Source organism: Lemur catta, chromosome 4 (genome assembly GCF_020740605.2).
Source record: "Lemur catta isolate mLemCat1 chromosome 4, mLemCat1.pri, whole genome shotgun sequence".
NCBI lineage: Eukaryota > Metazoa > Chordata > Mammalia > Primates > Lemuridae > Lemur > Lemur catta.
The window spans coordinates 7,559,131-7,571,933 of NC_059131.1; the positions used below are offsets into that span (position 1 = coordinate 7,559,131).

The 12,803-nt window shown below is 50.3% G+C and overlaps 1 protein-coding gene across 1 annotated transcript; it reads right to left on the minus strand.

The window, feature by feature from the left end:
- Nucleotides 1–2,878: 2,878 nt before the first annotated feature.
- Nucleotides 2,879–10,648, minus strand: NTSR2 (neurotensin receptor 2). Its single transcript, XM_045548860.1, has 4 exons — nt 9,960–10,648; nt 6,001–6,274; nt 4,375–4,465; nt 2,879–3,415 (listed from the first exon to the last, which is right to left on the minus strand). Exons 1-4 carry the CDS (start codon nt 10,581–10,583, stop codon nt 3,154–3,156), a joined length of 1,251 nt encoding a protein of 416 aa, XP_045404816.1. The 5' UTR covers nt 10,584–10,648; the 3' UTR covers nt 2,879–3,153.
- Nucleotides 10,649–12,803: the final 2,155 nt, after the last annotated feature.

The following is a 12,803-nucleotide window of genomic DNA, read 5'->3' on the forward strand; positions in this document are numbered from 1 at the left end:
TCTTTTAGGCACTGGGCACTACACTAAAATTTTTTTCATATTCATAATGTCATTTAATTCTTAAAACCCAGGGGTAGTTGTTACGATCTCTATGGAAGTGGGGCCTGAGCAGGTGAATGGACTTGCTTAACTCACCCAGCTAATAAGTGACAGAGACAGTCTCCTGGCTCTCTAATCAATGCTCAGTGTCCTCTCCTGGGACAACAACAAGGGGAACTGAATTTCTACCAGTTACCTCGAGATTATACAAACAGGATTATATCAACAAATTACACGTTTCCTGTTTCTCCCAATGTTTCTGAGGGTCTGCTGCATGCCGGGCACCCCTGTGCTCAGATGGGGGAGCAAAGAGGACAGCCTGTTATGGGGTCACTCGTGCCTCCTTAGCAGACCCATTTTCATTTCCAAGTCCTTTATTCTGACCTCTTTTCTGTGTCTATATGATTTGTGCATAATATGTGATTTTCTCTTGTGTTTTCTAGTTAATGCAATAGTAGCATCACAGTATATTTATGTTGCTAAGTAAGTTTGATACTTCATATTTGTTAAGGGTGGCCTAACAGATAGTTTGATCAAATGTATGATTTGCTCAGTTCCATAACGTGGACGCTTTAATCACTTATCATCTTCTGCCATCAAGTTCTTGGGCAGCATGGTTCAAACACTGAGCACCGGCTCCCAAGTCCCACGCCTGGGTTCCAATCCCCAAGTTACCAAGCAGTGGGAGAAGAGCCTTACTTCTCTTCGCTACCATTGCCTACGTGTGAAAGGGTGGTGGCGGTAACAGTATGCATAGTTGGGGGCTGCGGTGAGGACTGGACAGGGTATGCTATTTAATTTATGTCCTGGGTCCAGTGCCTGCTCGTAATGTCCGAATGAAGAATGCTGCAATAAACCTGTGTACACACACAGAGAGGGCTTTTCTTCTTCAGCAAATTGCCTTAAATTTCCAGAAGTTGAATTACAGGATCTAAGTTTCTGAACATTTTATGGCTTTCAAAATATATTGCCAATTTGCTTTCCAAGAGGGTTATTTAATTTCCTCTCCCTCTAAGGCAGGAGCACATTGATGTCACCCAGTTACTGGCAGCAATCTTTGCTCTTGTCATTGACATTTTTTGTTGATCTGCTAGCCATAAAATGTTGCATCATTGTTTGAAGTGTCATTTCTTTAGCAACTATTGAGGCTGAACACATTTCCTCTTGTGTCTTTCTTGGCCTTTGGAGTCCTGTGGTTTTGCGTAATGAATTTGCGTGAAATTTTTGGATAATATGTAAAGTAGCTCATCTATCATGTTCTCCATCTGTTATTCTTTAAGTTTTCGTTCTATTGGTTTTCACTGTGCTTTGGTAACATGTAGCAGAGATGTGCCTCATTCCTATAGCTCTAGTAAGGGGTGCTTTATCAGGTTTTGCCCTGTTTGGGTCTAGGGTGATGATGACAATAATGTCAGCTGGTATTTATTGAGCATTTACTATGTGCCAGGCATTGTGGTAGGGACTTTACACTCTTTATTTCATTTACTCATTATAAACTTATTATTAGCTACTGCAGATCCACAGTCCCTTATCCAAAACCCTTAGGACCAGTTGTGTTTTTCAACTCAGGGTTTTCTATATTTTAGAAAAGTAACATGGGACATACACCGCACATTATGTAACCCTTGGCAGGGTTTTGGGAGAATCCTCATAACCAAGCACATTACCATTTCTGTACCATATACATATGGACATTTACATGCAGAGGGATAAATAAAGATTATAAGTTGCTTCAAATTTGGATCCACTTTTGCTGACCAGAATAATTTTTTTTAAAATGACTTAAGAGCTTTCTGCCCCCACCAGTTTTTAGGTGAAGAAATAGACTCGGGGAGACTGATCTGCTCAAGGGTCACCTGCTCCCGAGCCGTGAAGCCCTGGGCCCCCACCCGCTCGCTCAGGCCACCCAGACCTCGCCGGGGCATCGCTCCAGGCTCCGGCTCACGGGGCTACACCGGCACTTGCGTTGAGAGCTGCTGCTTGCTCTTTCCTGCCTCAGAGAGCTCTGTGAAGCTTCTGCTAGAATGTAAGGAGGCTCCAGTGAGCGTGTGTGTGATGAGTGTGTGTGGCGCTGGTCACGGGAGTGGGGAGACTGGGTGACAGGGCTCAGGAGACGGGCAGAGTCCAGGAAATGTCAACACAGTTTGTCACTCCTCTTCTGGGTGCTGCTCCCACTTTCCCCCTCCTAGCGCACAGACCTGTGCCTCACCAGCCTCACCTGTTCCTCACCTGCCTCACCTGCCTCTCCACGTTTTGTCCTCCACACTCAGGACAAACCACAATCCTTCTCAGCTCTGGCATCATCACCTGCAGACGCAGGGCTGACAATATGAGTGGGGCCTGGAGGCCTAAGGCCTGTGGGGAAGCAGGCAGAGCCCTCCCTGATGGCAAGAACTGAGAGATCCAAATCATCCAACTGTAGCCAGGGCAGGTCTGGGCCCCGCCTGCTCTGCGGCTGGGAGCGCACAGCCGTTTCCCCGTCGGCCACAAGGGCCGGCCTGGCCACCGTGGGTCAGGCGTCACGCAGGCCAGAGGCAGAGGCGGGGTGGCAAAGCTGGTGGCCCACTGGTTTCCAGAGCCTGCAGCAGCTACTGTCAGTGGGAACAGCTGCCCCTTTACTGGGAGAGACCAGAGAATTTTACTACAGCTCATGTGATGTGGCAATTTCTCCAGCTTCTGGGGCAGTGGATTTGTCATTTGAGGAAATCTGTAGGACATCTGAGTCATTAGAGGAAACCATAGGATGTGTGAGCGTGAAACTACAGAGGAACATGGTAGACTTCCAGGATGACAGGAGAACATCAATAATAATCATGCAAAAATGACAACAAAAATAAAACCAGCAAAAAGTTATTTATTATGCACCAGGCACTGTACTAAGTGTGTTAATCTCAGACAGCACTAAGTGATGGGCACTGTTCTTCATCTCTGCTACACAGGTGAAGGAAACTGAGGCCAGGAGGGGTCACGTGACTTGCCTGCAGCTAACAGGTGAGCAGGCGCAGGGCTGGGGCAGACGGAAGTCCTCCTGACTGCAGGGCTTGAGTGATTAGTGATAAAGTTGCTTGTCTGGTCTGCCAGGTGACTGAGCAATATGTCATTCTGTGTGCTCATTCATTCTTGTATTTCATCCAGGTCAGGGTTTCTGGGGGCTCCCTCAAGCCTGAAGCTGCCCCCATGAGGGCGGGACTCTGGAGCTTCCAGGGGTAATGGCTCCACGGAGCGGTGCCGTCGACACAGGGAGCCCAGGGCCTCCAGGAAGAGTTTTCTGAAGGAGGAGGACGTGGTGTTGTAGAGGACAGGTGTCAGAGCCGAGCTAACGTAGAACAGTGTGTTGGTCACCATGTAGAAGTAGTGATAGAAGTCGTAGAGTGTGCTGCAGGAGAGACCCAGAGGGCCCGGTTACAGGACCTGTCACTTCCCCAGTGTCCCTTCCTGCTGGAGGGGGCCCCTCTCCTCCAACGGGCAGGTGAGGAAGCCCGTTTTCTGCTGTCAGGAAGCACAGTGTGAATTCGACAAAGCTCCATCACCACGAGCTGCCCTGGGCTGCACCCTCCACCCAGCCTCTGTGACTTGCCATCCCCGGCTGTGGCTCCTGGTCACTTGCACGGGAAAGGTGACACCACTGCCTGACGGGGGCCACCTGTCCGGCCCACTGAGATGCCAGGAGCACTGTGCTGCCGGGTGTGGTCAAGGAGCCGTGGCCTCACCCCAAGGCGCAACCCTTCCTGAGCAGCTGTGCTCCCCGTCACAGGGGTCTCTGTGGCGGGACGGGCCTGGTGTGGCTGGTGCTGCACCCTGTGTGAGGGCTGCTGGCCGCCCCCGAGAAGCAGGAGGCTACGTGGGCTCTCTGTTCTCCTGGACGTGTGACCCCCACTGTGATCAGGGGCACAGTGATGTCCAAAAGGCAGATGATGAATTCTCGCCTCTGCTGCCACCGTGTCATAACATGGGGGGCACGTGCTGGTCTCTGTCTAAGGAGCCTTTGTTAGCTCAGGAATCCCAGCCCTGAGCCTTCCTCCCTCCCTCTTTGGAACAATATGGCCTGCACGCCCCCCTTCCTAGCCTGTGGGCTTCTCTCCAACCTGCAGTCAGGACGCACACAGTCCTGACCACCACCCACAGGGCCCCACCGGCTCAGAGAGGTTTCTAGACAATGCCTTGTTCCCCATACCCAGCTGGGAAGTTTTAAGGGCACAGACAGGGCAGGGAGGCTGGAATGCAGGCCAGAGTTCCCCAGGAGCCAGCAGCTGAGGGTTCCCCTGGAGAGCAATGGAGACCCGAGGCCCAGCCCAGGGGCCTCCCTGCGAGCTAGAGCCTTTTTGCGGCACTCACTCGGTCCACTCGTCATCTGGGACGTAGCAGTACATGAGCCTGCGGGCATGGTACGGCATCCAGCAGACGACATGCACAGCCACGATGGCCCCTACAGAACAATTGGAGAGACAGACAGTGACAGACAGAAATCAAGCACATTCTCAGGGATGCCATCTCCAAGGGAGAAAGATGCCGAGGTGACAACACATTTCCCTCTAACTTGTTCCTGGAATCCAAGGGTTGGAAGGGAACTTGGAAGTTTTTGGATATATCCCTATCTGAATCTGTTCTCAAACCTTGCAGGTGACTGTCCATTTTGACCATGACCTGGAAATGGCATGCTTCTAGACCGTCCTCCTGGCCATTAGAATATATTCCCAACTCAGGGCTAGATATTGCCACCTGTTTGTCTAACCACGTATGTGCAGAACTTGTGTCTTTCCTGCCTTAGGAAGCCTCTCCCTCCTCTGCTCCTTTTTCTGATTGACTGGCGGCACCACCATCCATCTGGCACTCAAGCCATAAGCCTGAGAGTCTTACTTTTCTGTTCCCCCTGCATCCACTCTATGAAAGAGCTTCTCCTTAGCATCTCTCCCTGCCATTGCTTCCCTGTCCCCACCGCTGCTGCCCTAAGAGGCAAGAGGCTCTTACCTCCTTCCCACGGACTATGAAGACAGGCCCCCAATCTTCCACCCCTCCCCCGTCCTGCTCCTACTCTGCCCAACTGGCAAACCCACTGTCTAGCCCAGTGTGGCCCCTGTGGCAGCAGAAGCCTGGGAGAAGTGCAGAGTATGGGGCCCTGCAGTCTGTTTACAACTTTCCAGATCATTCTTACATCAGTTTGAGGAGCACCGTTTAGCCCATTCTCTAAAGAGCTCATGAGTGCAACAGATCTCAAAAGCAAATCTCCCCTGTCACTCCTGGACACTGCCTCTTTGAATGACCGCCCGTTGTCTATAAAAGGAAGTCCCACACCTCATGTGCTGACTTTGTGTTACTTATCACAGCCCATGACACATCTCTGTCCACGCACAGGACCGTGGTGTTGATGAGAGCAGAGACCTGTCTTGTACTCAGTCCTCCCAGACCTCTTTTAGTGCCTGGGTTATAGTAGGTGCTTGAAGAGACCTCTCTTTTCTTGTTTCTCTTACCAGGCCACATTTTCCCAGATACTTACAAAAACGAGCAAACAAACAAACATAGCAATATTATGGTAGGGGAAGTGGAGAGTTAGACAGGAACTGGATTTGGAGACCCAGCCAGTGTGAGAGTCCACAGTTCCCAGCTGCAGTTCTGAACTATAACTTCTCCTGGTGCTCATCCACATGGCCGGACCTATTGAAAAGTGGCCAGGTGTCTGCTTGTCCGTCTGTGCTGCTTCCTGGGCCAGGTCAGGGGTTTCATGTGCGGAACTCCCATTCCTGCCTGCAGTTAGCCCACCACGCCCTACAAGAAGCCTGTCGTTTACACAGTTCCCCTGGGGCATAGGATGCAGGAAGCCTAGAGAGAGGTGGCGACTGGCTAGGGATTAGTGGAGGTGGCCCTGGGCTGGGGATTAGTGGAGGTGGCCCTGGGCTAGGGATTAGTGGAGGTGGCCCTATACCGGACCCCTTTCTCTTGGGGCAAGGTCACAGAGGACTTAACTGAGAACCCGGACGCTGCGCTGGAGGCTGCGGATCCGACTTGCGTCCTTGTGTCTCCCCAGGCTGGCCAGGCCTCTCAGGGAGGGGGTCTTCCTCCATGCGATGAGGCCAAGGAGACCCTCCTCACTCAGCAGCTCCAGGCGGCTGGGGGCAGAGCTGCCTGGGGCAGAGGTGGATGGTGCCTGGGAGCAGAGGGCCAGCAGGTGGCACACCGTGACCCCGTTCAGGAAGGTGGTTAGTGCCAAGGGGAGGACGAAGGACACCAGCACATTCACCTGTGGAGGTAATTCCCAGGGCTGTGGGGCAGCTCCGGGGGCCTGTGGCTCCAGTCATAGGCTGCGCCCCAGGCCCGGAACGTGCACCAGCAGAGGGAGCGACAGAAGGGCTGCAAGGTAAGGGAGAGAAAATTCTCAGAAAGCAGAAAGAGAGCAAAGAAAATAGAAGAGAGAAGAAAATTTGGGATTAGTTTGAGACACTCATCATCTAAATAGCAGGGGTTCCAGAAAGAAAAAGAACAGAGAAAACAGAGGGGAGGAAATATGTAAAAACAAAACACATTCAGGAAAGTTTTCCCAAAATGGGGGGAGCTGAGCTTCTAGATTGCAAGGCTGCCTGGTGCCCGGGACAACGGATGGAAATGGATTCCCACCACGTCTCGTTCTTGTGATATTTAGCACCCTGGGGACAAAGAGACGATCCTGACAGCTTCCAAGGACATAAAACAGGTCACATAGAAATAAATTTCAGAAACAATTTCTGACATGCAAATTCTCAAACTTTTTACCATCTGTGGACCTTTTCTCAGATCTCAAGAGATCATAAGAACATATGTTCCATCAAAATAAGGTTATAAACCAATAAAAAAGAAAAACTGGGGTGCAAAAAATAGGATACCCAACAGAGGAGCCAGGAGCGATGGCGGGGCTTCCTAGGGGGCCCCGAGTAGATGAGAGAGTTTCCAGGGGTCCCTCGTGCACGGAGAGCAACCAGTGGGATTGTAGCAGGAGGCCCGAGGGCTCTGAGGATTGGAAAAGAAAGGATGAAACTGGTAGGTTACCGGATGGGTCTGAACATACTGCAACAGTATTTACACTTCTGGTAGAAGTGTACACTCCTGGTAGAAAGAGGTAGGCCTCTTTATTCTATCTGCACAAAAACCCATTAAGCTGGAAGTTCTGCCCAGCTTGTCATGGGGCTAAAGATTACTGGTTTTGATGATCATAAATGTTGGTTCTGACATTAGTAGTTCTGCAAATACATGCCCCATAGCCCATATATCAGCAGCTTTGGGATAATGTCTTGCTCCAATAAGTAGTTCTGGGACTTAGAACCAGAATGTTACAACTGCTAGATTCAAATCGGCCAAAGGCTTCAAAGTGAACCAAAATATTGGGTATAGCCCATCTCAGCAACTTTGATTCTTCTTTTCTCAGGATCTTCACCCATAATTAAAATACTGGCAGGTTCCATGTCCCTATGAAGCACCCCATTAGCATGTAGGCTAAGCACATCTAGGATCTGATATATTATAATAATGACTTCACTATCCCCCAAGGTGGCTTCTGGTTTGGGTCAGAAGCTCTGTGACACTAGATTATAGTCCAGACGTCGAACACAAGCCATATCAGCATGAGACAGAAACACGTTCTGAAAAGAAAGGACATTTGGACACTCAAGCTTGTAAAGGGACCATCTTTCCTCCTGGTTTTATAGATGTGATCTCAAGGGCTGTAGCTGCCTGAGTGCCTTCCTGCAGCCCCCTGACCTGGTTCCCTGGCCTCAGAGGCTGTGACAATGGACTGTGACTTCAAAGAGAAGCTGTCCAATGAGTGGCAACCATTTGAGGACCTGTTGAGTCCTCTTAGGTGGAAAAACAAGGCAGGAAAGAGAAGGTGAGCATTTACTGAGGACAGGCTACCTACTGAGCACTTTCACATGAGCTCATGTAATTATCACAGAGGATGCCACTGGCCACATTCTTGCCCTGTGGACAAACCTGTGCGTGTGAGCCCTACACACAGACACCTAGACACCCTTTTCTGAGTCCAAGATGAACAGCAGACACAAGGACCCGTGGGAGCCCTGAGCCTCTGATCTGACCCCAGGTCCCAGGGGCAGCCCCCACATCCTAGCTGCAAATCTTCATTTTGGCTGATGCCTCTTCCAGGTGTGTTTCTGTCACTTGCAACATAAAGAGTTCTGACTGAAACCCTCAGCACCCTCTTTTTATCTCCTCCACAATGGCTAAATTCTTTAGTTTCAGAAACAAATGACAATTTCCTTTTAAAAGAAATAAAGAAACTAATAAATAAACCTTCATCAGGCATTTGGCCCCCCTGTCCCCTTCCCTCCAGGCCTGGCCCAACCCTCGGTCCCCCACATTCACAGGGACCTGTGGCTGGCTGTTTGGTGCCCTTGTTGATCCCCAAGGCCCCAGGGAAAGCCACTGCAGACAGTGCCTCATGGCAATTCAGAGAGATGGGCCAGGGGGCTCTGGCTGAGCCTGCCAGTGGTGTAAGGGATGTTGTTTAAGGAAATGAAAGGTGACAAGTTCAGCAGAAAGAAGTCCCCACTTATTGCAAAGCTGCTCTACAGAGACACAGTTCTGAAGATGACTCCATGGCCTCAGTGGACCCTGAGCAACTGGAGGAGCCACATGCTCAAGACCTGGGAGCAGCCTGGCCATGGTTACCCCTAAGGCGAACCCCTCCCCCAATCCCCTGCATCCAGGAACACTTGGGTTGAACAAAGTGGCTCCACTGAACGCCCATGAAATGTTAAGATGTTGCTTGTGCCCATGGACTTCTGATTTCTCATGAGAGAAAAGCAGGTCAGTGAGGGAAACCATCTGTGAGGCCCTTCGGTCCTCTGTGCCTGCCTAGCAGGGGGACAAGCAGACACAAACGAAGGAGGGGCCTTCAGGGAAAGGGAGAAGGGGACTTCAGAGAGGGCCTGTGACCCTGTAGGCAGGCAGGGCTTCCGGCTGCAGAAGGAAGCTTAGAATCAGGAGGAGGAGGAGCCCCACTTAGGGACGTGGCATGTGAGCCACTATGCAGCCACTGTGCCCCCCACGTCTTGACGTGCTCACACAGTGCCCTCCGCGTCTTTCACGAGCTCCTGGGCAGAGAAGGGGTCCCGGCTTTGGTCCTCCAGGTCTCCCGGAGAGCCAGGAGGGGCCTGGAGAGGCCTGGGCGGCCTCAGCCTTTCCCACTTCCCCAGAGTGCTGGACACACAGGACCTCGCCCTACATGGCCAGAGCAAAGTGACCAGAGGGCACTGGCTTGTGGACAAGCGGAACCAGAGACAAACATTCTGAAAGGTGAGTATCAATTTCAGAAAATGCATTACAGAGTGCTGAAAATATATCACATGCTGAAAGAATTCAGAAGAGAGGGGGAGAGCGCCCCAGCAGTTGGGGTGTTGAGAGAAGGTGCGAGGTAGGAGGTGAGAGTAGAGCAGCACTTGGGAGGATAAGAAGGGTCGGAGGAGAGTCAGCGAAAGAAAGAGGTTTTTTAAAAGCCAAGGGTTAGAGCAGCGGGAGAGTGGCCCGGGGGAGGCTAGGCTTGGGGGGTAAGAGGAGTGAGGTTAGAAGCCTGACCAGGAGATCAGAAGAGAGGCCCAGAGCACCTCCCATCCTCACCCCACCACCAGGGAGGTTCCCCTCAGAGCTATAGCGGGAGGTGTCATGAAATCTGCATTTATTTTCACAGTCTCCCCGGGCAACTTTATACCTTCCACAATTGAGCTCCACTCTCTTAACAGTGGGAGGAACACGGACTTCGTAGTTAATTTTGAATTCAAATGGCAACTTCTCTCAATGCTTCACCTTGGCCGAGTCTCTCCCCAAATCTTGTAAAAAAGGGCAAGGAGACCCAACTTTCTGGGTGGTGGCAAGCATCAGAGGCGAAAGTGTCTGCTCCCGGGCGGGGGCGGCTCCCTCCTTTCCCCCGCCCCCCTTACCTGGATGAAGACCTGCAGCGCGGTGCGGCTCACCAGCACGGTGCACACGCGCGAGGCGGGCTCCGGCTCGCCGCCCGGCGTCTCCAGCTCGTGCTTCTGCCCCATGATCACGGCCATGGGCAGGGCGAGGCCGAGCGAGGCGGCCCAGACGAGCGCCAGCAGGCGGCGGGTGCGGCGCGGCGACAGCAGGCGGCGGGCGCGCAGGGGCTGGCACACGGCCAGGCAGCGCTCGGCGCTCAGGCTGGCCACGCTGAGCACCGTGGCGTAGGCGCACAGCTCGCGCACGAAGTAGTAGCCGCGGCAGCCCAGGTCGCCGAAGACCCAGGGGTAGTGGAACCACACGAAGTTGTAGAGCTCCACGGGCACGCTGACCGCCAGCAGCAGCAGCGCGGAGAGCGCCAGGCTGAGCACGTGGTAGCGCAGGTGCCCCGCGCGCCCCGGCCGCGTCTTCAGCACCACGTGCACGGACAGCGCATTGCCCGCCGCGGCCAGCGCGAAGATGAGCGCGTAGAGCGCGGTGAGCAGCACCTTGGCCCAGAGGCGCGTGTCAACGCCCAGCCGGGCGTCCAGGCTCGGCCCCGCGCTGGGGCTGGGCGGCGGGGGCCGCGGGCGGCTGGTCTCCATCCCGCTCCCGGGGCCTGCGCTCCCTCCCTCTCGCTGCCCCGAGACTGGGCGAGCTGCCTGGTGAGCCAGCGCCTCCTCCTCCCCGGGAGCCTCCAGAAGTGGGAGGACACGCCCCCCAAAAGGGTGTCCCTGAGCCAACACCAGCTGCGGGTGCAAGCTTGTTCGCGACGGTCACATTTCTTGGTTCGGTTCCATTCAGGGAGCACGTGCTGGTGGAAAGCGGGCCGGACTCCACCACTTACCAGCTTTGTGACCTTGAGCACGTTTTCTAAACCTCTCTGAACTTAGTTTTGCAACTTGAAAATATTGTCTACACTGCAGAATTTTTGTGAAGATTAAATGAGTGAATCTGTGTGAGGCTTTTTACCTGTCGCACAAATAGACATGGAGATTTTGTCTTGCACCTGGGCCTGTGTGCACCTGTTTTCTGCGTGTGCAGTCCCAGAGGGACTTGAGAAAGACTTTGCCAGCACTTCAACATTTTGGGATGTTATAGTTCTTGCTAAGGTGCTGTTTCAATGCCGCACTGATAGCCTCAAAGAACTCCTTTGCCACTGACAGATACGTACTTTCCCAGTCCTTTGAGAATGTCATTTAAGTTTCCCTCAAGTTTAAGGATCCCATAGGGATGAATATTAAACACATATTTTTTGAAGCAAAGAAACAGTACCAATAAATTTTTAACTTTTTAATGGGTTTCATATAGCTCAATAAGGCCTATAGGACTTGGGAAAAGGCAAGGTTTCTGCTTCTCTCTGGACGAATTCTCCAAGTACTTAGTCTCCCAAGGCCTAGGCTGGTATAGCAGAGAGGACTCTGAGCTTGCAGTCAGAAGAAGGGACAGGTCTCAATAATTAATAACCTCCCTGAACAGAAAGCACCAGGAGGCCCAGAAGGGTTCACTGATGAATTCTACCAAACATTTAAGGAAGACATTATATCAATTCTCTACGATCTCTTTTCAGAAGCTAGAAGCAGACGGAATAATTCCTAACTTATTCTACAAGGCTAGCATTACCCTAATACCATAATCAGAAAAAGACATTATAAGGAAAGAAAACTATGCATCAATATCTCTTATGAACATAGGTGCAAAAATCCTCAACAAAATGTTAGCAAATTGAATCCAATAACGTATAAAAACAATTGTACAACATGACTAGGTGGGATTTATTCCAGGTATGCCAGGCTGGTTCACCATTTGAAAATCAATTAATGTAACCCCTCACATCAACAGACTAAAGAAGAAAAGTCACATGATCATATCAGTAAATTCAGAAAAAGCATTTAACAAAATCCAACACACATTCATGATTAAAACAAAAACTCTCAGTAAACTAAGAATAGAGGGGATCTTCCTCGACTTTATAAAGACTATCTACACAAAACCTACAGCTCAAATCATACTTAATGGTGAACAACTTGAAGCTTTCCTGCTAAGATCAAGAACAAGGCGAGGACATTCACTCTCATCATTGTTTTTCAACATCATACTGGAAATCCTAGCTAATGCAATAAGACTGGCAAATAAAATGAAACATATACTGATAGGTAAGGAAGAAATAAAACTGTCTTTGTTCACAGAGGACATGATCATCTAGGTAGAAAACCTAAAAGAATCATCATCAACAATAATAACAAAAACCTCCTGACACTAATAGACAAGTATAGCAAGGTTTTAGGATACCAAGTTAATACACAAAAGTCAATTGCTTTCCTATATACCAGCAATAAACAAGTGGAATCATTAATTAAAAATATAATGTCATTTACATTAGGACCCTCCAAAATGAAATACTTAGGTATACAATCTAAAAAGTATATATAAGTTCTATATGAGGAAAAGTACAAAACTCTAATCAAAGAAATAAAAGAAGAATTAAATAAATGGAGAGCTATCTCATATTCATGGGTAGAAAGACTCAATATTATCAAGATGTCAGTTCTTCCCAACTTATCTATAGATTCAGTGTAATATCAATCAAATCCCAACCTAGCAGGTTATTTTGTGGATATCAACAAACTGATTCTAAAGTTTAAATGGAGAGACCAAAGACCCAGAGTAGCCAACATGATGTTGAAGGAGACAAACAAAGTTGGAGGACTGAAACAACACAACTTCAAGACTTACGATAAAGTTACAGTAATCAAGACAGTGTGGTACTGGCAGAAGAACAGACAAATAGATCAATGGAACAGAATAGAATAGAGAGCCCAGAA